This window comes from Oncorhynchus gorbuscha, linkage group LG19 (genome assembly GCF_021184085.1).
Source record: "Oncorhynchus gorbuscha isolate QuinsamMale2020 ecotype Even-year linkage group LG19, OgorEven_v1.0, whole genome shotgun sequence".
NCBI classification, from domain to species: Eukaryota; Metazoa; Chordata; class Actinopteri; order Salmoniformes; family Salmonidae; genus Oncorhynchus; species Oncorhynchus gorbuscha.
In genome coordinates, this window is record NC_060191.1 from 61,011,665 (window position 1) to 61,038,877 (window position 27,213).

At 44.6% G+C, this 27,213-nt stretch overlaps 1 protein-coding gene across 1 annotated transcript in view; it reads right to left on the reverse strand.

Annotated features, from left to right (window-relative positions):
- Positions 1-27,213, reverse strand: part of LOC124006326 (calsyntenin-2-like) — a 521,555-nt gene that overhangs the window by 129,225 nt on the left and 365,117 nt on the right. The window contains exons 4-5 of the mRNA XM_046316283.1: positions 26,793-27,001; positions 20,887-21,036 (exon numbers count right to left, since the gene is read on the reverse strand). Coding sequence (XP_046172239.1) covers positions 20,887-21,036; positions 26,793-27,001 — 359 coding nt within the window. The remainder of the gene's footprint in view (positions 1-20,886; positions 21,037-26,792; positions 27,002-27,213) is intronic.

Consider the following 27,213-nt stretch of genomic DNA (forward strand, 5'->3'; position numbering starts at 1 on the left):
AATAGAAGGAGGGGCAGTGAGATACTGTAGAGAGGAGGGAGAGTGAGATACTGTAGAGAGGAGGGAGAGTGAGATACTGTAAATAGAAGGAGGGGCAGTGAGATACTGTAAAGAGAATGAGGGGCAGTGAGATACTGTAGAGAGGAGGGAGAGTGAGATACTGTAGAGAGAAGAGGAGAGTGAGATACTGTAAATAGAAGGAGGGGCAGTGAGATACTGTACAGAGAATGAGGGAGAGTGAGATACTGTAGAGAGGAGGGAGTGTGAGATACTGTAGATAGAATGAGGGAGAGTGAGATACTGTAAATAGAAGGAGGGGCAGTGAGATACTGTAAATAGAAGGAGGGGTGTGAGATACTGTAGAGAGGAGGGGTGTGAGATACTGTAGAGAAGGAGGGAGTGTGAGATACTGTAGAAGGAGGGGAGTGAGATACTGTAAATAGAAGGAGGGAGAGTGAGATACTGTAGAGAGGAGGGAGTGTGAGATACTGTAGAGAGGAGGGAGTGTGAGATACTGTAGAGAGAATGAGGGAGAGTGAGATACTGTAGAGAGGAGGGAGCAGTGAGATACTGTAGATAGAAGGAGGGAGAGTGAGATACTGTAAATAGAAGGAGGGAGTGTGAGATACTGTAAAGAGGAGGGAGTGTGAGATACTGTAAATAGAATGAGGGAGAGTGAGATACTGTAAATAGAATGAGGGGAGTGAGATACTGTAAATAGAAGGAGGGAGTGAGATACTGTAAATAGAAGGAGGGAGAGTGAGATACTGTAAATAGAAGGAGGGAGAGTGAGATACTGTAAATAGAAGGAGGGAGCAGTGAGATACTGTAGAGAGGAGGGAGAGTGAGATACTGTATAGAGGAGGGAGAGTGAGATACTGTAAAGAGAATGAGGGAGAGTGAGATACTGTAGAGAGGAGGGAGAGTGAGATACTGTAGAGAGAATGAGGGAGAGTGAGATACTGTAGAGAGGAGGGAGTGTGAGATACTGTAAATAGAGGAGGGGCAGTGAGATACTGTAAAGAGGAGGGGCAGTGAGATACTGTAAATAGAAGGAGGGGAGTGAGATACTGTAAATAGAATGAGGGAGCAGTGAGATACTGTAAATAGAAGGAGGGGCAGTGAGATACTGTACAGAGAATGAGGGAGAGTGAGATACTGTAGAGAGGAGGGAGTGTGAGATACTGTAGAGAGAATGAGGGAGAGTGAGATACTGTAGAGAGAATGAGGGAGAGTGAGATACTGTAGAGAGAATGAGGGAGAGTGAGATACTGTAAATAGAAGGAGGGGCAGTGAGATACTGTAGAGAGGAGGGAGAGTGAGATACTGTAGAGAGGAGGGAGAGTGAGATACTGTAAATAGAAGGAGGGGCAGTGAGATACTGTAGAGAGGAGGGAGAGTGAGATACTGTAGAGAGGAGGGAGAGTGAGATACTGTAAATAGAAGGAGGGGCAGTGAGATACTGTAAAGAGAATGAGGGAGAGTGAGATACTGTAGAGAGGAGGGAGAGTGAGATACTGTAGAGAGAATGAGGGAGAGTGAGATACTGTAAATAGAAGGAGGGGCAGTGAGATACTGTAAATAGAAGGAGGGGCAGTGAGATACTGTAGAGAGGAGGGAGTGTGAGATACTGTAGAGAGGAGGGAGTGTGAGATACTGTAGAGAGGAGGGAGTGTGAGATACTGTAGAGAGGAGGGAGAGTGAGATACTGTAGAGAGGAGGGAGAGTGAGATACTGTAGAGAGGAGGGAGTGTGAGATACTGTAGAGAGGAGGGAGTGTGAGATACTGTAGAGAGAATGAGGGAGAGTGAGATACTGTACAGAGAAGGAGGGAGAGTGAGATACTGTAAATAGGAGGGAGAGTGAGATACTGTATAGAGGAGGGAGAGTGAGATACTGTATAGAGGAGGGAGAGTGAGATACTGTAAATAGAGGGAGGGAGAGTGAGATACTGTAGAGAGGAGGGAGAGTGAGATACTGTATAGAGGAGGGAGAGTGAGATACTGTAAAGAGAATGAGGGAGAGTGAGATACTGTAGAGAGGAGGGAGAGTGAGATACTGTAGAGAGAATGAGGGAGAGTGAGATACTGTAGAGAGGAGGGAGTGTGAGATACTGTAAATAGAGGGAGGGAGAGTGAGATACTGTAGAGAGGAGGGAGAGTGAGATACTGTATAGAGGAGGGAGAGTGAGATACTGTAAAGAGAATGAGGGAGAGTGAGATACTGTAGAGAGGAGGGAGAGTGAGATACTGTAGAGAGAATGAGGGAGAGTGAGATACTGTAGAGAGGAGGGAGTGTGAGATACTGTAGAGAGAATGAGGGAGAGTGAGATACTGTAGAGAGAATGAGGGAGAGTGAGATACTGTAGAGAGAATGAGGGAGAGTGAGATACTGTAAATAGAAGGAGGGGCAGTGAGATACTGTAGAGAGGAGGGAGAGTGAGATACTGTAGAGATAATGAGGGAGAGTGAGATACTGTAAATAGAAGGAGGGGCAGTGAGATACTGTAGAGAGGAGGGAGAGTGAGATACTGTAGAGAGGAGGGAGAGTGAGATACTGTAAATAGAAGGAGGGGCAGTGAGATACTGTAAAGAGAATGAGGGAGAGTGAGATACTGTAGAGAGGAGGGAGAGTGAGATACTGTAGAGAGAATGAGGGAGAGTGAGATACTGTAAATAGAAGGAGGGGCAGTGAGATACTGTACAGAGAATGAGGGAGAGTGAGATACTGTAGAGAGGAGGGAGTGTGAGATACTGTAGAGAGAATGAGGGAGAGTGAGATACTGTAAATAGAAGGAGGGGCAGTGAGATACTGTAGAGAGGAGGGAGTGTGAGATACTGTAGAGAGGAGGGAGTGTGAGATACTGTAGAGAGGAGGGAGTGTGAGATACTGTAGAGAGGAGGGAGAGTGAGATACTGTAGAGAGGAGGGAGAGTGAGATACTGTAGAGAGGAGGAGTGTGAGATACTGTAAATAGAAGGAGGGGCAGTGAGATACTGTAAATAGAAGGAGGGGCAGTGAGATACTGTAAATAGAAGGAGGGGCAGTGAGATACTGTAAATAGAAGGAGGGGCAGTGAGATACTGTAAATAGAAGGAGGGGCAGTGAGATACGGTAGAGAGGAGGGAGTGTGAGATACTGTAGAGAGAATGAGGGAGAGTGAGATACTGTAGAGAGAATGAGGGAGAGTGAGATACTGTAAATAGGAGGGAGAGGAGATACTGTATAGAGAATGAGGGAGAGTGAGATACTGTATAGAGGAGGGAGAGTGAGATACTGTAAATAGAGGGAGGGAGAGTGAGATACTGTAGAGAGGAGGGAGAGTGAGATACTGTATAGAGGAGGGAGAGTGAGATACTGTAAAGAGAATGAGGGAGAGTGAGATACTGTAGAGAGGAGGGAGAGTGAGATACTGTAGAGAGAATGAGGGAGAGTGAGATACTGTAGAGAGGAGGGAGTGTGAGATACTGTAAATAGAGGGAGGGAGAGTGAGATACTGTAGAGAGGAGGGAGAGTGAGATACTGTAGAGAGGAGGGAGAGTGAGATACTGTAAAGAGAATGAGGGAGAGTGAGATACTGTAGAGAGGAGGGAGAGTGAGATACTGTAGAGAGAATGAGGGAGAGTGAGATACTGTAGAGAGGAGGGAGTGTGAGATACTGTAGAGAGAATGAGGGAGAGTGAGATACTGTAGAGAGAATGAGGGAGAGTGAGATACTGTAGAGAGAATGAGGGAGAGTGAGATACTGTAAATAGAAGGAGGGGCAGTGAGATACTGTAGAGAGGAGGGAGAGTGAGATACTGTAGAGATAATGAGGGAGAGTGAGATACTGTAAATAGAAGGAGGGGCAGTGAGATACTGTAGAGAGGAGGGAGAGTGAGATACTGTAGAGAGGAGGGAGAGTGAGATACTGTAAATAGAAGGAGGGGCAGTGAGATACTGTAAAGAGAATGAGGGAGAGTGAGATACTGTAGAGAGGAGGGAGAGTGAGATACTGTAGAGAGAATGAGGGAGAGTGAGATACTGTAAATAGAAGGAGGGGCAGTGAGATACTGTAAATAGAAGGAGGGGCAGTGAGATACTGTAGAGAGGAGGGAGTGTGAGATACTGTAGAGAGGAGGGAGTGTGAGATACTGTAGAGAGGAGGGAGTGTGAGATACTGTAGAGAGGAGGGAGAGTGAGATACTGTAGAGAGGAGGGAGAGTGAGATACTGTAGAGAGGAGGGAGTGTGAGATACTGTAGAGAGGAGGGAGTGTGAGATACTGTAGAGAGAATGAGGGAGAGTGAGATACTGTAGAGAGGAGGGGCAGTGAGATACTGTAGAGAGGAGGGAGAGTGAGATACTGTAGAGAGGAGGGAGTGTGAGATACTGTAGAGAGGAGGGAGTGTGAGATACTGTAGAGAGAATGAGGGAGAGTGAGATACTGTAGAGAGAATGAGGGAGAGTGAGATACTGTAAATAGAAGGAGGGGCAGTGAGATACTGTACAGAGAATGAGGGAGAGTGAGATACTGTAGAGAGGAGGGAGAGTGAGATACTGTAGAGAGAATGAGGGAGTGTGAGATACTGTAGAGAGGAGGGAGAGTGAGATACTGTAGAGAGAATGAGGGAGAGTGAGATACTGTAAATAGAAGGAGGGGCAGTGAGATACTGTAGAGAGGAGGGAGAGTGAGATACTGTAGAGAGGAGGGAGAGTGAGATACTGTAGAGAGAATGAGGGAGAGTGAGATACTGTAAATAGAAGGAGGGGCAGTGAGATACTGTAGAGAGGAGGGGCAGTGAGATACTGTAGAGAGGAGGGAGAGTGAGATACTGTAGAGAGAAGGAGGGGCAGTGAGATACTGTAAATAGAAGGAGGGGCAGTGAGATACTGTAGAGAGGAGGGACAGTGAGATACTGTAGAGAGGAGGGAGAGTGAGATACTGTAGAGAGGAGGGAGAGTGAGATACTGTAGAGAGGAGGGAGTGTGAGATACTGTAAATAGAAGGAGGGGCAGTGAGATACTGTACAGAGAATGAGGGAGAGTGAGATACTGTACAGAGAATGAGGGAGAGTGAGATACTGTAGAGAGGAGGGAGTGTGAGATACTGTAAATAGAAGGAGGGGCAGTGAGATACTGTACAGAGAATGAGGGAGAGTGAGATACTGTAGAGAGGAGGGAGTGTGAGATACTGTAAATAGAAGGAGGGGCAGTGAGATACTGTACAGAGAATGAGGGAGAGTGAGATACTGTACAGAGAATGAGGGAGAGTGAGATACTGTAGAGAGGAGGGAGTGTGAGATACTGTAGAGAGAATGAGGGAGAGTGAGATACTGTAAATAGAAGGAGGGGCAGTGAGATACTGTACAGAGAATGAGGGAGAGTGAGATACTGTACAGAGAATGAGGGAGAGTGAGATACTGTAGAGAGGAGGGAGTGTGAGATACTGTACAGAGAATGAGGGAGAGTGAGATACTGTAGAGAGGAGGGAGTGTGAGATACTGTAGAGAGAATGAGGGAGAGTGAGATACTGTAGAGAGAATGAGGGAGAGTGAGATATTGTAGAGAGGAGGGAGAGTGAGATAATGTAAAGAGAAGGAGGGAGAATGAGATACTGTAGAGAGAATGAGGGAGAGTGAGATACTGTAAAGAGAAGGAGGGACAGTGAGATACTGTAGAGAGGAGGGAGAGTGAGATACTGTAGAGAGAAGTAGGGAGAGGGAGAATGTGATACTGAAGAGAGGAGGGAGAGTGAGATACTGTAGAGAGAAGGAGGGGAAGTGAGATACTGTAGAAAGGAGGGAGAGTGAGATACCGTAGAGAGAAGGAGGGAGAGTGAGATACTGTAGAGAGGAGGGAGAGGGAGATACTGTAGAGAGGAGGAAGAGTGAGATACTGTAGAGAGGAGGGAGAGTGAGATACTGTATAGAGGAGAGAGCAGGGAGATACTCTAGAGAGAATGAGGGAGAGTGAGATACTGTAGAGAGGAGGGAGAGTGAGATACTGTATAGAGAAGGAGGGAGAGGAGATACTGTAGAGAGGAGGGAGAGTGAGATACTGTAGAGAGGAGGGAGAGTGAGATACTGTATAGAGGAGAGAAAGGGAGAGACTCTAGAGAGAAGAAGGGAGAGTGAGATACTGTAGAGAGGAGGGAGAGTGAGATACTGTATAGAGAAGGAGGGAGAGGGAGAGACTGTAGAGAGAAGAGGGAGAGTGAGATACTGTATAGAGGAGGGAGAGTGAGATACTGTAGAGAGAATGAGGGAGAGTGAGATACTGTAGAGAGAATGAGGGAGAGTGAGATACTGTAAATAGAAGGAGGGGCAGTGAGATACTGTATAGAGAATGAGGGAGAGTGAGATACTGTAGAGAGAATGAGGGAGAGTGAGATACTGTACAGAGAATGAGGGAGAGTGAGATACTGTACAGAGAATGAGGGAGAGTGAGATACTGTAGAGAGGAGGGAGTGTGAGATACTGTACAGAGAATGAGGGAGAGTGAGATACTGTAGAGAGGAGGGAGTGTGAGATACTGTAGAGAGAATGAGGGAGAGTGAGATACTGTAGAGAGAATGAGGGAGAGGAGATATTGTAGAAGAGGGAGGAGAGTGAGATAATGTAAAGAGAAGGAGGGAGAATGAGATACTGTAGAGAGAATGAGGGAGAATGAGATACTGTAGAGAGAATGAGGGAGAGTGAGATACTGTAAAGAGAAGGAGGGACAGTGAGATACTGTAAAGAGAAGGAGGGACAGTGATATACTGTAGAGAGAAGTAGGGAGAGGGAGAATGTGATACTGAAGAGAGGAGGGAGAGGAGATACTGTAGAGAGAAGAAGAGAAGTGAGATGAGATAGGGTAGAAAGGAGGGAGAGTGAGATACTAGAGAGAAGGAGGGAGAGTGAGATACTGTAGAGAGGAGGGAGAGGGAGATACTGTATAGAGAAGGAGGAAGAGTGAGATACTGTAGAGAGGAGGGAGAGTGAGATACTGTATAGAGGAGAGAAAGGGAGAGACTCTAGAGAGAAGAAGGGAGAGTGAGATACTGTAGAGAGGAGGGAGAGTGAGATACTGTATAGAGAAGGAGGGAGAGGGAGAGACTGTAGAGAGAAGGAGGGAGAGTGAGATACTGTAGAGAGGAGGGAGAGTGAGATACTGTATAGAGGAGAGAGAGGAGATACTGTAGAGAGAAGAAGGGAGAGTGAGATACTGTAGAGAGGAGGGAGAGTGAGATACCCTATAGAGAAGGAGGGAGAGAGGAGTGGTAGGAGAATGATGATAAATATGTGAGGTAGATTCTGTGTCACTGTTGCTAGGTTTCCATCCAATTGGTGACAGATTTTAATGAAAAAATTCTAAAATCCACGTAACGACAATATGTGCATCTCCACCAAACTGACTTGTCGTGGACAAAAACAAGTGCGTGATTACATAGTACACCAAAAAATGACCTTTTCATGTATCAGATAAAAACCTAATATTCAGTGTGTTTCCATGGCATTTTCAACTCTGCCGATAGGTTTGTTACAGAAACTGAAGCTTTAAATGTGCCTACTCTGGTCTTGACACATGCTCTCTAGCATATAGCTGGCAGATACAGTGTGACTAGGCTGTAAAGTGTGTCTACATGATGAGATTATCATGGATCAGTCACCAGAATAAGACCCTGAATATTTATTGGGAAGGAGCATCAAGCTCATCACCGTCCACTTTCACCACCCCGTGAAGAACATCTTATTTCATCTGTTGTCACGATTCATGAATCCACTGCCTCCTCTCTCTCTCTCTCTCTCTCTCTCTCTCTCTCTCTCTCTCTCTCTCTCTCTCTCTCTCTCTCTCTCTCTCTCTCTCTCTCTCTCCCATGTTTGTGTGGGCGTGGATCCCAATCTCGGCCTGATTTTCTGCGCCAGCTGGAACCACTTATCTTCCCTTTATATGTTCTGTAACCAGTGTTTCTTGTTGTCAGATCATTGTTACTTCCCTGAGGTTGTGTCGTGTGTCCGTGCTCATCTCTCGCCGCCCTTGTGTGGATTATCTGCTGTGCTCCTTCCTACCCATCCGGACACACTCCCCTGGATTTCTCAGCACGCTATCTTCGGAAGATGCGCCCTAGTCCCTGGGTCGGATTCTGTCTGAGTACAGTCTGTCTGTCCTGTTGCTGCTGTAAACTGTATTCATTAAACCATCGTTGCTTGCATCTTGCATCCACCTCTGTATTGTCACATCTGTAGCCTAATAAACTGCATGCTTCCCGAGTCATAGTGGGATGAACACACACTATATCAGTAAACTTTGATATAATGATTATTATATGCTGTAATTATTTGCGCATAAAGGCGTTTCCACCACCATTTCTTGCATAATTTATTTTACAGACACAAGAAGATCCCACCAAGTCAAACAAACAAATCATCTGTTGCCATTTATAAAATTGTCAGAGTGTGTGTGTGTGTGTGTGTGTGTGTGTGTGTGTGTGTGTGTGTGTGTGTGTGTGTGTGTGTGTGTGTGTGTGTGTGTGTGTGTGTGTGTGTGTGTGTGTGTGTGTACCAGTGTGCTTGAGTAAACCATCTTTATCCTGTCCTCTCAGCCCGAGAGAATCCCCTTTATCCTGTCCTCTCTCCCTCTCTATCCTGTCCTCTCTCCCCCTTTATCAGTCCTCTCTCCCTCTTTATCCTGTCCTCCCTCCCTCCTTATCCTGTCCTATTTTCTCTTTATCCTGTCCTCTCTCCCTCTTTATCCTGTCCTCTCTCCCTCTTTATCCTGTCCTCTTGTCTCTTTATCCTGTCTTCTCTCCCTCTTTATCCTGTCCTCTCTCCCTCTTTATCTTGTCCTCTCTCCCCTTTATCCTGTCCTCTCTCCCCCTTTAACCTGTCCTCTCTCCCTCTTTATCCTGTCCTCTCTCCCTCTTTATCCTGTCCTCTCCCTCATTATCCTGTCCTCTCTCCCTCTTTATCCTGTCCTCTCTCCCTCTTTATTCTGTCCTCTCTCCCTCTTTATCCTGTCCTCTCTTCCTCTTTATCCTGTCCTCTCTCCCTCTTTATCCTGTCCTCTCTCCCTCTTTATCCTGTCCTCTTGTCTCTTTATCCTGTCCTCTCTTCCTCTTTATCCTGTCCTCTCTTCCTCTTTATCCTGTCATCTCTTCCTCTTTATCCTGTCCTCTTGTCTCTTTATCCTGTCCGCTGTCCCTCTTAATCCTGTCCTCTGTCCCTCTTAATCCTGTCCTCTGTCCCTCTTAATCCTGTCCTCTGTCCCTCTTAATCCTGTCCTCCCTCCCTCTTTATCATGTCCTCTCTAGCTATTTATCTGGTCATCCCTTCCTCTTTATCCTGTCCTCTCTTCCTCTTTATCCTGTCCTCTTGTCTCTTTATCCTGTCCGCTGTCCCTCTTAATCCTGTCCTCTGTCCCTCTTAATCCTGTCCTCCCTCCCTCTTTATCATGTCCTCTCTAGCTATTTATCTGGTCATCCCTCCCTCTTTATCCTGTCCTCCCTCCCTCTTTATCCTGTCCTCCCTCCCTTTTTATCATGTCCTCTCTAGCTATTTATCCTGTCATCCCTCCCTCTTTATCCTGTCCTCTCTTGCTCTTTATCATGTCCTCTCTTGTTCTTTTCCTCTCCTCTCTTCTTCTCTCCTTTTTACCTCTCTACATCCATCCACTCAGTCACCATCCATCATTATATTTTAAAGAGCACTCTCTCTCTCCACCTCCTCCTTCATACCTCTGCCTCCATCGCTCTCTCTCCGCTTTCAAGCCTTTATGTTGAAGCTTTCATGTTAAAAAGTGTCCTCTTTTTGTTCTTTAGTGGAGGAAATGCTCTTAGATTTGGTTGCGTGCCAAAAAGCTATCAATGGGAAATGTGGTGCTACAGGAGAGTTGGGCCCTAGAAACCAACCCAAAGTTGAAGACACAAGTAAAACGAGACAGTGATTTAGCCCTCAAAACAGAAAATATTGAGTGAAATGTTTTGATAATAAGCTGCTCTTCAGTAAAACGTGACCACCTGATTCACAGATTCAATCCTTTACATCCCACGCCATCTTTGTTGATACCACTCAAGTTATTATAAAGGTATTATCCAGGTTCTGGTAAGCTTAGGTCTGATTGTTCAAACTCTCCACTCAAAGTTTAAGTAGAGAGCTGTACTATGACTGTCACGTCCTGACCTTAGTTCCTTTTTTATGTCTCTATTTTGGTTTGGTCAGGGGTGTGAGTTGGGGTGGGCATTCTATGTTTTGTTCTGTGTGTTGTATTTCTATGTGTTTGGCCTGGTATGTTTCCCAATCAGAGGCAGCTGTTAATCGTTGTCCATACTTAGATAGCCTGTTCCCATCTGTGTTTGTGGGTAGTTGTTTCCTGTTTTGTTATTTTTCACCTTACAGGACTGTTTGGTGTCGTTCACTCTCTCTGTTGTTTTTTGGTCATTCAGTGTTCAGTTTATTTAATTAAATTTACTATGAACACTTACCACGCTGTGTGTTGGTCCGATGATTCCTATTCCTCATCATCAGACAAAGAGGAGAGCCGTTACAGAACTACCCACCACCAAAGGACCAAGCAGTGTGGAAGAATGGACTCCGGACATGGGAGGAAATCTTGGATGGCAAGGGACCATGGGCACAGCCGGGAGAGTATCGTCGTCCTAAAGAGGAGCTGGAGGCAGCCAAAGCGGCGCGGTGACGCTACGTTGGGTTGGCTCGAGGAAAAGTGCATGGGTAGGTGGCACACGGGGAGAGTGGCGGCGTCACGTAGGAGAACTGAGCCAACTCCTGGTGCTTATCGGGTGGAGCATCGTACTGGTCAGGCACCGTGTTATGCGGTGGAGCGCACAGTGTCTCCAGTGCACGTTCACAGCCCGGTACGTTACATCGCAGCTCCTCGAATCGGCCGGGCTAGAGTGGGCATCGAAACAGGAGGGATGAAGCCGGCTCAGCGCATCTGGTCTCCAGTGCGTCTCCTCGGACCGGGTTGTACGGCACCAGCCCTACGCACGGTGTCTCCTGTTCGCCAGCACAGCCCAGTGTGGCCTGTTCCAACTCTCCGCACTTGCCGGGCTACAGGGGGTTTCCAGCCAGGACGGATTGTGCAGGCTCGTTGCTCGAGTTCTCCAGTGCGCCTCCATGGCCCAGTGCATCCGGTGCCTCGGCCAAGGAGGAGGTCGCCTGTAGGCCTCCCCAGCCTAGTGAGTCCTGTGCCTGCTCCCAGAACAAAGTCTGCCTCCAGTCCGGATCTGCCAGAGCCGCCCTCCTGTCCGGAGCTGCCAGAGCCGCCTGTCTGTCTGGAGCTGCCAGAGCCGCCCTCCTGTCCGGAGCTGCCAGAGCCTACCCTCCTGTCCGGAGCTGCCAGAGCCTACCCTCCTGTCCGGAGCTGCCAGAGCCGCCCTCCTGAGGGTCGCCGGGGGTCGCCACTCCAGGGTCCACGTTCCGCACCAGGGCCGCCACCGCGGTGAAAGGCCCACCCAGACTCTCCCCTATAGGTTCAGGTTTTGCGACCGGGGTCCGCACCTTTGGGGGGTGGTACTGTCACGTCCTGCCCTTAGTTCCTTTTTTTATGTCTCTATTTTGGTCTGGTCAGGGCGTGAGTTGGGGTGGGTGTTCTATATTTTGTTCTGTGTGTTGTATTTCTATATGTTTGGCCTGGTATGGTTCCCAATCAGAGGCAGCTGTCAATCGTTGTCTCTGATTGAGAACCATACTTAGGTAGCCTGTTCCCACCTGTGTTTGTGGGTAGTTATTTTCTGTTTTGTGTTTTTTCACCTTACAGGACTGTTTCATGTCATTCACTCTCTTTGTTGCTTTTTGGTCATTCAGGGTTCAGTTTATTTAATTAAATTTACTATGAACACTTACCACGCTGCGTGTTGGTCCGATGATTCCTATTCCTCATCATCAGACAAAGCGAAGAGCCGTTACAATGACAAAATAAATCATTGATGCAGAACCTTCCATTGACTGCAAATTACAAGAACAGATAACTTTGGGGTCATACAGTAGGTCAGCAGAATGTTTAATTTAGCCTATTAAACACTAAAAACTACGTTTCAAGTGTGAATTAGGCAGGTCTGATGCCGATAAAGAAACTACATGTAGTTTACTACTTCCCAACACTGGTAATTATCCTCTATCAGTCTCACCTTGGAGCACCACTTCCCCGGAAACTCCAATCTCAACATGGAACAAACTCAAATCTTCGACTGGAGATGGAATTCCGGGAATGTAATCACTCTTAGAGGTGTGTGAGTGTGTGCATGTGATTGCTGGTGTGTATGTGTGTGTGTGCAGTGGTGTAAAGTACTTAAGTAAAAATACTTGAAAGTACTACTTAAGTCATTTTTGGAGTATCTGTACTTGACTACTATTTACTTTTGACAAATTTTACTTTGCTACATTCCAAAAGAAAATTATGTACTTTTTACTCCATACATTTTCCCTGACACCCAAAAGTACATGTTACATTTGAATGCTTAGCAGGACAGGAAAAGTGAGCCTCTGATCTGAAGGACTCACTAAACACATGCTTCGTTGTTGGAGTGTTGGAGCATGCCCCTGGCTATCTGTAAATGAAAAAAAGTGTAACGAATGCGGACGGGAAGCAAGTACAGGGAGTGAATATGTTTAATAAATAAATTGGAACAGAAAACAAGGAACATGAACAACGCACTGACATGGAACAGAGTCAATAACACCTGAGGAAAGAACCAAGGGGAGTGACAGATATAGGGAAGATAATCAACGAGGCGATGGAGTCCAGGTGAGTGTCATGAAGCGCTGGTGCGCGTGACGATTGTGACAGGTGCGTAATAATCAGCAGCCTGGTGACCTAAAGGTCAGGGTTAAAGTGATTGCACGAAATAATATTTCATTGTGTGGACAATAATATATTTTTAAAGGAGTCAAAAAATATACCAATACTAGTTTCCAAGTGACTACTAGCTGACGGGCATAATAACTAATAGGAGAAGTTATTAGGTATTGATATATACAGTGCATTGCGAAAGTATTCGGCCCCCTTGAACTTTGCAACCTTTTGCCACATTTCAGGCTTCAATCATAAAGATATCAAACTGTATTTTTTTGTGAAGAATCAACAACAAGTGGGACACAATCATGAAGTGGAACAACATTTATTGGATATTTCAAACTTTTTTAACAAATCAAAAACTGAAAAATTGGGCGTGCAAAATTATTCAGCCCCTTTACTTTCAATGCAGCAAACTCTCTCCAGAAGTTCAGTGAGGATCTCTGAATGATCCAATGTTGACCTAAATGACTAATGATGATAAATACAATCCACCTGTGTGTAATCAAGTCTCCGTATAAATGCACCTGCACTGTGATAGTCTCAGAGGTCCGTTAAAAGCGCAGAGAGCATCATGAAGAACAAGGAACACACCAGGCAGGTCCGAGATACTATTGTGAAGAAGTTTAAAGCCGGATTTGGATACAAAAAGATTTCCCAAGCTTTAAACATCCCAAGGAGCACTGTGCAAGCGATAATATTGAAATCGAAGGAGTATCAGACCACTGCAAATCTACCAAGACCTGGCCCTCCCTCTAAACTTTCAGCTCATACAAGGAGAAGACTGATCAGAGATGCAGCCAAGAGGCCCATGATCACTCTGGATGAACTGCAGAGATCTACAGCGGAGGTGGGACACTCTGTCCATCGGACAACAATCAGTCGTATATTGCACAAATCTGGCCTTTATGGAAGAGTGGCAAGAAGAAAGTCATTTCTTAAAGATATCCATAAAAAGTGTTGTATAAAGTTTGCCACAAGCCACCTGGGAGACACACCAAACATGTGGAAGAAGGTGCTCTGGTCAGATGAAACCACAATTGAACTTTTTGGCAACAATGCAAAACGTTATGTTTGGCGTAAAAGCAACACAGTTCATCACCCTGAACACACCATCCCCACTGTCAAACATGGTGGTGGCAGCATCATGGTTTGGGCCTGCTTTTCTTCAGCAGGGACAGGGAAGATGGTTAAAATTGATGGGAAGATGGATGGAGCCAAATACAGGACCATTCTGGAAGAAAACCGGATGGAGTCTGCAAAAGACCTGAGACTGGGACGGAGATTTGTCTTCCAACAAGACAATGATCCAAAACATAAAGCAAAATCTATAATGGAATGGTTCAAAAATAAACATATCCAGGTGTTAGAATGGCCAAGTCAAAGTCCAGACCTGAATCCAATCGAGAATCTGTGGAAAGAACTGAAAATTCCTGTTCACAAATGCTCTCCATCCAACCTCACTGAGCTCGAGCTGTTTTGCATGGAGGAATGGGAAAAAATTTCAGTCTCTCGATGTGCAAAACTGATAGAGACATACCCCAAGCAACTTACAGCTGTAATCGCAGCAAAATGTGGCGCTACAAAGTATTAACTTAAGGGGGGTTGAATAATTTTGCACGCCCAATTTTTCTGTTTTTGATTTGTTAAAAAAGTTTGAAATATCCAATAAATGTCGTTCCACTTCATGATTGTGTCCCACTTGTTGTTGATTCTTCACAAAAAATACAGTTTTATATCCATATGTTTGAAGCCTGAAATGTGGCAAAAGGTCGCTAAGTTCAAGGGGGGCCGAATACTTTCGCAAGGCACTGTACATAGGTAAATAAACTTGAAAGTAAGGAAATATAGGAGGAATCCATAAAACTTAGAATATTTAAATAGGAGTATATCTATCCAAGGCCTCATACTAGACCGGAAAATAAGGGAGTGACAACGTGAACGAAGGAACAAACCCAACTCACGCGAAGGGCCATTACGAATAAATAGGAGGGTTGGTAGGGCCGCATGGCTAGGCCCTTGTTTACACCAAGGTAACTAAAATCCTAAAGTACTCTGCCCAGCCAGAGGACAGGGTAGAGGCTTTTGCTGCAGGTATTGGGCAAAAGTCAGCACCGTGACAGGACGATCCCGGGGATCTGGAGCGGACCAGGAACCTGACGAGCAGCCTGAAGCGCCGGCGACAGGGAGCCTGCCGAGCCCACAGAGTCCTGAGAACCTGACGAGCTAGCTATGGCATGAAAGCCTCACGAGCTAGCTGAGGCATCCTCGGTAGACTCGGCAACAGACGCTTGACCCGCCAACCGAGTCTTGACACCCCAATGTACCGGATGAGGCATCCTCGGTTGCTCCGGTAGCAGAACACAGACCCAACGTCACCTCCAACACAAAAACAATAAAAACACAGTGATTGTTTAATAAATAACCGGAACAGAAAACAAGGAACATGAACAACGCACTGACATGGAACAGAGTCAATAACACCTGAGGAAAAAACCAAGGCGAGTGACAGATATAGGGAAGATAATCAATGAGGCGATGGAGTCCAGGTGAATGTCATGAAGCGATGGTGTGCGTGACGATGGTGACAGGTGTGCAGGATAATCAGCAGCCTGGTGACCAAGAGGTCGGGGAGGGGGTACTGTCAGGTATACTCCCTCTCCGACCTCTAGGTCACTCTAGGTTGTTGTTTCTGAATCTGTTTCATGTTGGTGTGCTGTTTGTGTTTCTTGTATTGTTCTTGTTTGTTAATTTATTAAACATATTCACTCCCTGAACTTACTTCCCCATTCTCAGCATACTGTACATCATTAAAAAAAGCATGAACATTATGCTGTCTGGTTTGTTAACCTGTCTGGGAACCGGGTTCCGCTGAACCCCATTCCGCTAGTGGAACCCCTATGAGGCATCCTTTTCTTAAACTTCTCATTCTAGTGTAAAAATATCTCAACATACAAGTATTAGGCACCATTTTAAAGATACATTTCTCGTTAATCCAGCCACAGTGTCTGATTTCAAAAAGGCTTTACAGCGAAAGCTCCACAAACAATTATGTTAGGTCACCACCAAGTCACAGAAAAACACAGCCATTTTTCCGGTCAAAGAGAGGAGTCACAAAAAGCAGAAATGTAGATAAAATGAATCACTAACCTTTGATGATCTTCATCAGACGACACTCATAGGACTTCATTTTACACAATACATGTATGTTTTGTTCGATAAAGTGCATATTTATATCCAAAAATCTCATTTTATTTTGGTGTGTTATGTTCAGTAGTTCCAAAACATGCAGTGATTTTGCAGAGAGCCACATCAATTTACAGAAATACTCATAATAAACATTGATAATAGATACAACTATTATACATGGAACTTTAGGCTAACTTCTTCGTAATGCAACCTCTGTGTCAGATTTTTAAAAAACTTTACGGAAAAAGCATACCATGCAATAATCTGAGTACGGCGCTCAGAGCCCAAACCAGCCAAATAAATATCTGCCATGTTGTGGAGTCAACATTAGTCAGAAATAGCATTTTAAATATTCACTTACCTTTGATGATCTTCATCAGAATGCACTCCCAGTAATCCCAGATCCACAATAAATGTTTGATTTGTTCGATAAAGTTCATAATTTATGTCCATATACCTCCTTTTGTTAGGGCTTTCGATAAACAAATCCAAACGCGCGTGTAAGTCCAGCGGAAAGGTCGGACGAAAAGTTCAAAAAGTTATATTACTGGTCATAGAAACATATCAAACAAGGTATAGAATCAATCTTTAGGATGTGTTTAACATAAATCTTCAATAATGTCCCAACCGGAGAATTATTTTTTCTGTAGAAAAGCAATGGAATGTGAGCTAACTCTCACATGGCCGCGCGTCACGAGCCCGTGGCTCTCTGCCAGACACCTGACTCAATCCCCTCTCATTCAGCCCCCCTTCACAGAAGAAGCCTGAAACAACGTTCTAAAGACTGTTGACATCTAGTAGAAGCCTTTGGAAGTGCAAGATGACCAATATCCCACTGTATCTTCAATAGGGGCTGAGTTGAAAAACTACAAACCTCAGATTTCCCACTTCCTGGTTGGATTCTTTCTCAGGTTTTTGCCTGCCATATGAGTTCTGTTATACTCACAGACATCATTCAAACAGTTTTAGAAACATCTGAGTGTGTTCTATCCAATACTACTAATAATATGCATATATTAGCATCTGGGACTGAGTAACAGGCAGTTTACTCTGGACACGCTTTTCATCCAAAAGTGAAAATGCTGCCCCCTATCCCAATGAAATTTTAATACAAGGAATTTTTAATGATTTATACTTTTACTTTGACTATTGATTCCTAAGTGTATTTTAGCAGTTACATTTACTTTTGATACTTAAGTAAATTTAAAACCAAATACTTTTAGACTTTTACTCAAGTAGTATTTTACTAGGTGACCTTCAATTTTACTTGAGTCATTTTCTGTTAAGGTATCTTTACTTTAACTCAAGTATGACAAATGGATACTTTTCCCACCCCTGTGTGTGTGTGTGTGCACCCCAGTATTTTCCCCACCCCCTCTGTGTGTGTGTGTGCACCCCAGTATTTTTCCAACCCCTGTGTGTGTGTGTGTGTGTGTGTGTGTGTGTGTGTGTGTGTGTGTGTGTGTGTGTGTGTGTGTGTGTGTGTGTGTGTGTGTGTGTGTGTGTGTGTGTGTGTGTGTGTGTGTGTGTGTGTGTGTGCGTTTGTGTGCACCCCAGTATTTTTCCCATCCGTGTGTGTGTGTGTGTGTGTGTGTGTGTGTGTGTGTGTGTGTGTGTGTGTGTGTGTGTGTGTGTGTGTGTGTGTGTGTGTGTGTGTGTGTGTGTGTGTGTGTGTGTGTGTGTGCACCCCAGTATTTTTCCCATCCCTGTGTTTGTGTGTGTATGTGTGCCCTGTGCCTATGGCTCTAATCTACACTGCTTTATATACCTCCCTGTTTTTAAAGAGCCCTTCTTCACCATGAATCCAGGTCAACCCCTCTTCCCCTCTCTCGTCCATCCTTTACAACCAGTCCACCTCTGAGACCAGGTACTACGGAGCACAGGAGGTTGGTGGCACCTTAATTGGGCAGGATTAGCATGTTTTAATGACTGGAGCGGCATTAGTGGAATAGTGTCAAATACACCAAACACATGGTTTCCATGTGTTTGATGCCATTCCATTTGCTTCATTCCAGCAATTATTATGAGCTGTCCTACCCTCAGCAGCTTCCACTACTACAGAGGTTAGAGACAGATTATATGGCTAATCCAACAGACAGCCCTTGTCTTCCTTAAGTGAGTCCTCACACTACTAGAGGAGAGGGGTGTGAGGAGGAGGAGGAGGAGGAGAAGAGAAAGGTTTGAATATCAGAGAGTTTAAAATGAAAGGAGAGTTGATATGAGGCCAGTTCACAGGAGGGACAGTGTGTGGAGAGAGAGAGAGAGAGAGAGAGAGAGAGAGAGAGAGAGAGAGAGAGAGAGAGAGAGAGAGAGAGAGAGAGAGAGAGAGAGAGAGAGAGAGAGAGAGAGAGAGAGAGAGAGAGAGAGAGAGAGAGAGAGAGAGAGAGAGAGAGAGAGAGAGAGAGAGAGAGAGAGAGAGAGAGAGAGGGGGCAAGAGAATGGAACAGGTGTGTGGACATGGAGGTCCGGAGCGCAGTAATTTTCTTGAATTAAAAATATATATATAGTATTAATCAAAAGTTTGGACACACCGACTCATTCAAGAGTTTTTCTTTATTTTCTTAATTTTCTACATTGTAGAATAATAGGGAACGCATCAAAACTAAATAACCAAACAAAATAAGTTACCTAGAAGTTACCTAGAAGGCCAGCATCCTGTAGTCGCCTCTTCACTGTTGACGTTGAGACTGGTGTTTTGCAGGTACTATTGAATGAAGCTGTCAGTAGAGGACTTGTGAGGCATCTTTTTCTTAAACTTCTCATTCTAATGTACTCTTGCTCATTTGTGCACCGGGGCCTCCCACTCCTCGTTCTATTCTGGTTAGAGACTTAATTTCTCAGAACAAGAATAGACTGATGCATTTCAGAAGAAAGGTCTTTGTTTCTGGCCATTTTGAGCCTGTAATCGAGCCCACAAATGCTGATGCTCCAGATACTCAACTAGTCTAAAGAAGGCCAGTATTATTGATTTTTTTGATCAGAACAACAGTTTTCATTTGTGCTACTATAATTGCAAAAGGGTTTTAAAATGTTAAACTTGGATTAGCTAACACAACGTGCCATTGGAACACAAGAATGATGGTTACTGATAATGGGCCTCCGTACGCCTATGTATATATTCCATTAAAATAAATCAGCCGATTCCATCTACAATAGTCATTTACAACATTACAGTGAACAGTAATCAACCGACACAAATGTTCTAATTTTCCCTTCCAATTTATTATCATTGCTGAATACATCCTCATAATTATTTCATAGCTTTGCAGAGGGGGAACAAATATGAACACCCTTCGCCTTTAATTATTATGTAGGGTCAGGTTTAATTCTGGGGTGAAGAGGGCAGAATCAGAACTTAATCCCAGTTTTGTACAGCAAGGCAAATGGGGAAGCATGCATCAAGCTTAGAACAAACACCCACTACAACAAAGGATGGGAATAAACCAAGGGTTATGACTGAATATGCAGATTTGTTTTGGTGTGTGTCTCCAATATGTGGTGTCTGGGACATCTGTCTGTTTCTGTGACTCTGACTAGAGAGGTTAGAGAGGTGGGAGGGTGGAGAGAGGATCAAGGAGAGAATTGAAAACAGCAATAGAAAGCAGACGTGGTCGTCTGGAGAGGGAGATGTGTGTGTGTTTGTGTGTGTTTGCCCACCTGCTTCAACTCTGAGAGATCTACCAGGACAGCAAGAACGAGCAGGAGAGAAACAGTGGAGGGGATGTTTAAAAAGTTAGAAGTTCAGATTGTGATTTAGCTTTGGCAGTGCCAGTATAATCCTTATACATTGACAAAGTGACTACAGCAATATACATGGTTGTCGTAGTACACTCTGAGAAAAAATGGTTCCATTAGGGTTCTTTGGCTGTCACAGAGGGTTCTGTGGAAAAGCGGTATGACATGTCCTTCAATCTCTGACCATGAAATGTCCCGCCCACTTGCCTCTTCCACCACCAGCACCCTCTCGACACTGCCTATAGGGATAAGTGTCCTCTCTTCTTCCTAGAATGAAACGTCCAAAATCCTAATTTGCGAAATACAATGTGTAAAACTGTTTTCAAAGAGAGAATTAGCTGTGAACCATGGGAGAGCAGCTAATGTCACCCTGCACAACATGAGCCCTGGCCTCCCCTCTGTGCTCTGTGTTCTCTCTCTTTGTGTGCTCTCTCTCTCTCTGTGTGTGTGTGTGTGTGTGTGTGTGTGTGTGTGTGTGTGTGTGTGTGTGTGTGTGTGTGTGTGCGTGCGTGCGTGCGTGCGTGCGTGCGTGCGTGCGTGCGTGTGTCTGAGTGTGTGTCTGAGTGTGTGTCTGAGTGTGTGTCTGAGTGTGTGTCTGAGTGTGTGCGAGTGTGTGTGGCCATTTCTGTAAGTTCTTAGAAGTTGGCATTCCTGTTTATACTTGTGAGTCCCAATGAACGCTGTGAACACTTGTTGTATTTCTGTAGCCTGTCTTGTGATATTCCTGAGGAGGTGTTAAGAGCTGTGTCAGCTGTGTTGATTACAGCAGCTCTTTGATGGACCTTTCCCAAGGGAGTGAGAGAGCGACAGAGCGAGAGACAGAGACAGAGACAGAGAGAGAGAGAGAAAGAGAGAGAGAGAGAGAGAGAGAGAGAGACTGAGAGAGAGAGAGAGAGAGAGAGAGAGAGAGAGAGAGAGAGAGAGAGAGAGAGAGAGAGAGAGAGAGAGAGAGAGAGAGAGAGAGAGAGAGAGAGAGAGAGAGAGAGAGAGAGAGAGAGAGAGAGAGAGAGAGAGAGAGACATATACACATGCACACCCACAGAAATATAGTTCAAAAGACAGTGATACTGATCGCTGACAGGTTTTAAGAGATGCAAACTGAATCAAAGGCATTCAGCGAGACACAGAAAGACACAGAGACAGACCCCTATGTACACCCCCCACGGTTCAGCCCTTCTAGTACTAATCACCTTGCCAGCCAGGTTTGCAGACAGGTTTAACGTGGATGTGTACCGCCACGCTCTCTGTGGATCTCTTCTGTCCGCAGTCGAAGGCTGTGACCAGGACCTCATACTGTTGCTGCTTATCAAAGCTCAGCTTCTCTGTGTTCCTGATGTTACCTATGGAGGACAGGAGAGGTCAGAGGTCAGCTTCTCTGTGTTCCTGATGTTATCTACAGAGGACAGGAGAGGTCAGAGGTCCTAATCAACTGGCTGCTGTCCATCATATACGAACTGAACAAGAAATTACGCATTGCCTTCCACGGGACAAAGCACGTCTATGTGAGTGTGTGTGTGTGTGTGTGTGTGTGTGTGTGTGTGTGTGTGTGTGTGTGTGTGTGTGTGTGTGTGTGTGTGTGTGTGTGTGTGTGTGTGTGTGTGCACGCGTGTGTGTGTGTGAAAGAAAGCATGGAGGGATTTGTTGTAGTCCTCATGTGCTGCTTAATATTTGATATGGTAGACTTAAGGCTGATGAGAACAGGAGAACAGTGTGTGTGTGTCTGACAGATGAGGCAACACAGTGAAATGCGATGAGGCAGCAGAACACAACAACAGTACGTGCAGGTAGAGAGGTACTGTACGTATGGATATGAGCTGTGATGGAGAGATGGAGACGGTAGTTTAGGGAGAATAGAAATGATAGTGAATGTATGAAAAAGAGGACAAAACTTCATTTACAGGTAACAACTGTTAACAAGTTGACAATTATGCCAATTAAGATCTCTCTCGCTCTCTCAATTCAAAGGGCGTTATTGGCATGGGAACCCTATGTTAACATTACCAAAGCAAGTGAAATAGATAATAAACTAAGTGAATTTAACATTACACTCACAAAAGTTCCAAAATAATAAAGACATTGCAAATGTCATATTATGTATGTATACAGTGTTGTAACGATGTGCAAATAGTTATTGCTGCTGCGATTGCACTGTGATAATATCCAAATTATCAAAAAAAGAAATTGTGGGTCTGTGTAATCTGAGGGAAATATGTCTCTCTAATATTGTCATACAATTGTCAGGAGGTTAGGAAGTGCAGCTCAGTTTCCACCTCATTTTGTGGGCAGTGTGCACATTGCCTGTCTTCTCTTGAGAGCCAGGTCTGCCTTCTGCAGTTTTTCTCAATAGCAAGGCTGTACTCACTGAGTCTGTACATAGTCAAAGCGTTCCTTAATTTTGGTACTGTCACAGTGGTCAGGTATTCTGCCACTGTTTATTCTCTGTTTAGGGCCAAATAGCATTCTAGTTTGCTCTGTTTCGTTGTACATTTTTTGTTTTATAATTATTTTTTGTTTTATCATAATTCTATTGAGTCTAATTGTGTTGCTGTCCTGGGGATTTGTAGGGTGTGTTTGTGAACAGAGCCCCAGGATCAGCTTGCTTAGGGGACTCTTCTCCAGGTTCATCTCTCTGTAGGTGATGGATTTGTTATGGAAGGTTTATGAATAGCTGCCTTTCAGGTGGTTGTAGAATTTAACAGCTCTTTTCTGGATTTTGATAAATAGCGGGTAACGGCCTAATTCTGCTCTGCATGCATTATTTGGTATTTTACAATGTACACAGAGGATATTTTTGCAGAATTCTGCATGCAGAGTCTCAATATGGTGTTTGTCCCATTTTGTGAATTATTGGTTGGTGAGCCGACCCCAAACCTCATTACCATAAAGTGCAAGTATTTTTAGCCAGATCATAATTGATATGTCAAATGTTATGTTCCTTTTGAAGGTGTAGAAGGCCCTTCTTGTCTTGTCTCTCAGATCGTTCACAGCTTTGTGGAAGTTACCTGTGGCGATGATGCTGAGGCCAAGGTATGTATAGTTTTTTTTGTGCTGTAGGGCAACGGTGTTGTCATGACGTTGGCCTGGGGATAGGTTTATGACAGTCATAAATACCTCTTCTCCCCTTTTTCCTCTCTCTACCCTACTGATGTTACATTTGCAAAACCCTTGGTTGACATAGAGATTCTGAAAACATCAGAAGGTGGGGGGAAAAATTGAACCAATTGAACCAAATTGGACCAATTGAACATATGCGGTGGTACTTAATGAATATGATGTCAGTTCGGTTGCCATCTGAAACATTATCATCAATGATAAGATGACATAAACTCTATAGTGGAATGTCTACACATCATAGTTATCGGATTCACATGGAATTGTTGTTCAATTTAAATGTTTGAATATGAAATTATTCGTGATGGGATGAAATGTGATTTTAGCTTCTAAAATGTGAGATTTGGGTTTTCATAAGATAGGGCTCTGCTCAATCAGTGGCCCGCCCCTGTGAAGGGACATGGGCTATAAAACTTTTCAAACATGCCCTCCTCTCCCTTCCTATATAAAGCCTTGACGACAATATAAGCTCCTGTTCCGATGTCGGCACGACGGTCTGATGTCAGAATGGTTCAGATAATAACTACAGAATGAAGCCAACATCAGCGTGAGCTTTGGTTGCGAATGGTATGAACTTTGAACTCTTATTCACTACAGAAGTGATACCTCCTAGCCGTTGAGTTAGCAACAGCCGCTGCAAACGAAGGTTAGGAAGGAATAGACAGAGTATCCCGTCTATCACACAACGACGTTACTAAAACATATCCAATTGACAACCAGAGACATTCTTCAAAGGACAAAGGACTTGGTTGGACAACACGGCCTTCCATCTACCACCAACCTACCGAAGCGCAGCTCAGAGTACATATTTATTGCATTTTCCTTTTCCAAATGGGCGGTAATTTAGAATGCATAAGATACTGTATTTACAATAGCACAGCTTAGGCCTTTGTTCCTCAGTCTTCCTGCTCCTTCACTCAAACCCAGCCCCTTTTATTTTGTGTAACAAGCTGTCATATCTGTTCTGCCCGCAAGGCACGTTTTCCTTTATGACATAATTTGTAATCAAGTTATGATTTAATTATGTGTATGTGTAATTCTGTGTGATTATTTAGGTATTTAGTAAATAAATAATTAAACCCAATTTTGTATTGCTGATTCAAATTGTTAGCCAGGGTTCGTGCACATAACCAAGACTTTACAACTTTCAAATGAGACTGAATTAAAATGATGATTAATATTGACTGTTATTGATGTAAAATATTACTAGGTCTTTAAGAGTTTATTCGGAAGATAACAGCAATATACATATCATTTTGCGGTGCCCGACTCTCTAGTTAATTACATTTACATGATTAGCTCAATCAGGTAATATTAATTACAGAGAAATTATTTTATAGAATAGCATGTCATATCACTTAATCCGGCATAGCCAAAGACACGAAAGTGTCTAGATGGAATTTGTTTTTGTGGTCCTGGCAACTGGACCTTTTTTGGAACAACCTTATTTTGGTCTTACTGAGATTTACTGTCAGGGCCCAGGTCTGACAGAATCTGTGCAGAAGATCTAGGTGCTGCTGTAGGCCCTCCTTGGTTGGTGACAGAAGCACCAGATCATCAGCAAACAGCCCTGTTGGAAGAAATATGTGTGTTTTTTTATAAATTTTAACTGTACACCTGTTGTTTGCATCACTGCCTGGTATGGCAACTGCTCGGCATCCGATCGTAAGGCACTACAGAGGGTAATGCGTACCTCCCTGCACATCACCAGGGTCAAGCTTCCTGCCATCCAGGACCTCTATACCAGGCGGTGTCAGAGGAAGGCCCTGAATATTGTCAATGTCTCCAGCCACCCTAGTCATAGATTGTTCTCTCTGCTAACACAAGGGAAGGAGTACCAGAGCACCAAGTCTCGGTCCAAAAGGCTTCTAAACAGCTTCTACCCCCAATCCATAAGACTCCTGAACATCTAATCACATCCTCCCCCCCGTCCCCCCCCCTCTTTTACACTGCTGATACTCTCTGGTATTAACTATGCATAGTCACTTTAATAACTCTACCTACATGTACTTATTACCTCAATTACCTCGACTAACCTGTGTCCCCATACATTGACTCTGTACCGGTACCCCCTGTATACAGCCTCGCTACTGTTATTTTATTTGCTGCTGTTGAATTATTTGTAGTTTCATTTCCTATTCTTATTTCTTTTGTAGTTTTTTGGGGGAGATATTTTTCATATATATTTTTGTATTGAACTGCATTGTTAGTTAGAGCCTGTAAGTAAAGCATTTCACTGTAAGGTCTGTTGTATTTGGCGCATGTGACAAATAATATTTGATTTGATGATGCTGTCCATTGCGTTTATTAACCATTGCAGTTGATGGGTGTGTTGTTGGTGGTGATCTTAACCTCTACTGCTACTTTACAGCTATGTCAACTTGTTAACAGTTGTTACCTGTAAAGGCAGATTTTCCTCTTTATCATACATTTACTATCATTTGTATTCTCCCTAAAGTACTGTCTCCATCTCAGCTCATATCTCAACATACAGTACCTCTCTACCTGCACGTACTATTGTGCTCTGCTGTTGTGTTCTGCTGCCTCATCCAATTTCACTGTGTGCCTCGCCTCATCTGTCAGACACACACACCCACTCACTCACACATAATAATGCAGAGTGCTTTCCACCTGACAGAGATGCCTATTTCCCTGCCTTCAATTATAACGTCAACTTACACGTGTCAGCAGCCAAAACGCTCTGTGTCGACTGACAACTGTGCAAAGCTAATAAATGAAGTTTGACCCCCCTGCGTTTACCAATGACAGACAACAGCCTCTCTCCCTCTATCCTCCTCCTCTCTGTCCTCGACTTCTCCATCTATCCTCCTCTATGTCCTCGTCTTCTCCCTCTATCATCTTCCTCGCTGTCCTCGTCTTCTCCATCTATCCTCCTCTCTGTCCTTGTCTTCAATCTCTATCCTCCTCCTCTCTGTCCTTGTCTTCAATCTCTATCCTCCTCCTCTCTGTCCCCGTCTTCTCTCTCTATCCTCTTCCTCTCTGTCCTCGTCTTCTCCATCTATCCTCCTCTATGTCCTCGTCTTCTCTCTCTATCATCCTCCTCTCTGTCCTTGTCTTCAATCTCTATCCTCCTCCTCTCTGTCCCCGTCTTCTCTCTCTATCCTCTTCCTCTCTGTCCTTGTCTTCTCCCTCTATCCTCCTCATCTCTGTCTTCGTCTTCTCTCTCTATCCTCCTACTCTCTGTCCTCGTCTTCTCTCTCTATCCTCCTCTCTTTCCTCGTCTTCTCTCTCTATCCTCCTCCTCTCTGTCCTCGTCTTCTCTCTCTATCCTTCTCTCTGTCTTCGTCTTCTCTCTCTATCCTTCTCCTCTCTGTCCTCTTCTTCTCTCTCCATCCTCTTCCTCTCTTTCCTTGTCTTCTCTCTCTATCCTTCTCCTCTATGTCGTCGTCTTCTCTCTCTATCCTTCTCTCTGTCCTCGTCTTCTCTCTCTATCCTTCTCCTCTCTTCCTCTCTGTCCTTGTCTTCTCCCTCTATCCTTCTCCTATCTGTCCTCGTCTTCTCTCTCTATCCTTCTCTCTCAGCAGGTTGTCTTTCTACATTTCTCTTTGATATCACTTTTCATCCATTATGACTCTGCTGTTCTGCCGTAATACCCCATCCTCTCTCTCTTCCTCTATCTCTCTCTCTCCCTATATCTATCTGTCTTTCTCTATCTCTCTCCCTATCTCTCAGTCTCTATCAGTCACAGTCTCAGTCTCTGTCTCAGTCTGTCTTGCTCTCTCCCAGTCTCTCTCTCTCTCAATCTCTCTCCCTATCTCTTAGTCTCTGTCTCTTTCCGTCTCCCTCTCTGTCAATGTATCAATCTGTCAATCTGTCAATGTGTTTACTTGTGAGTGAGTGTGTGTGTGTGTGTGTGTGTGTGTGTGTGTGTGTGTGTGTGTGTGTGTGTGTGTGTGTGTGTGTGTGTGTGTGTGTGTGTGTGTGTGTGTGTGTGGTCAGGATGCGGTCCATTGCATTTACTAACCATTGCGGTCGATGGCGAAGGGTGTGTTGGAGGTGGTGATCTGGTAGTTACAGATCTGGCTGTACTGAGGAGAACAGTCCTGGTCTGTAGCCTCCACCTGCAGGATGTTGTCATAGATCTTCCCCTCTGTCACCGCCACGTGGTACTGGGCCTCCCGGAACACTGGAGAGAACTCATTCACATCATTCACCTGGATGTGTACCACCGCCCTGTGAACAGCAGGGGATGACAGAGAGGACAGGGGAGAAAGGAGCCAAAGGTCAAGGCAGGATAACGTTTTTATAAAATCGATACGAGTAATCTAAATAATGCCATGCAGGGTTTCCCATTGCGGTGCAGGGGTTCCCTTCACCGCAGTAATATCACCCTCAACACATCTGATTCAGATGATCATCAAGACCATTGGTTAGTTCATACATGT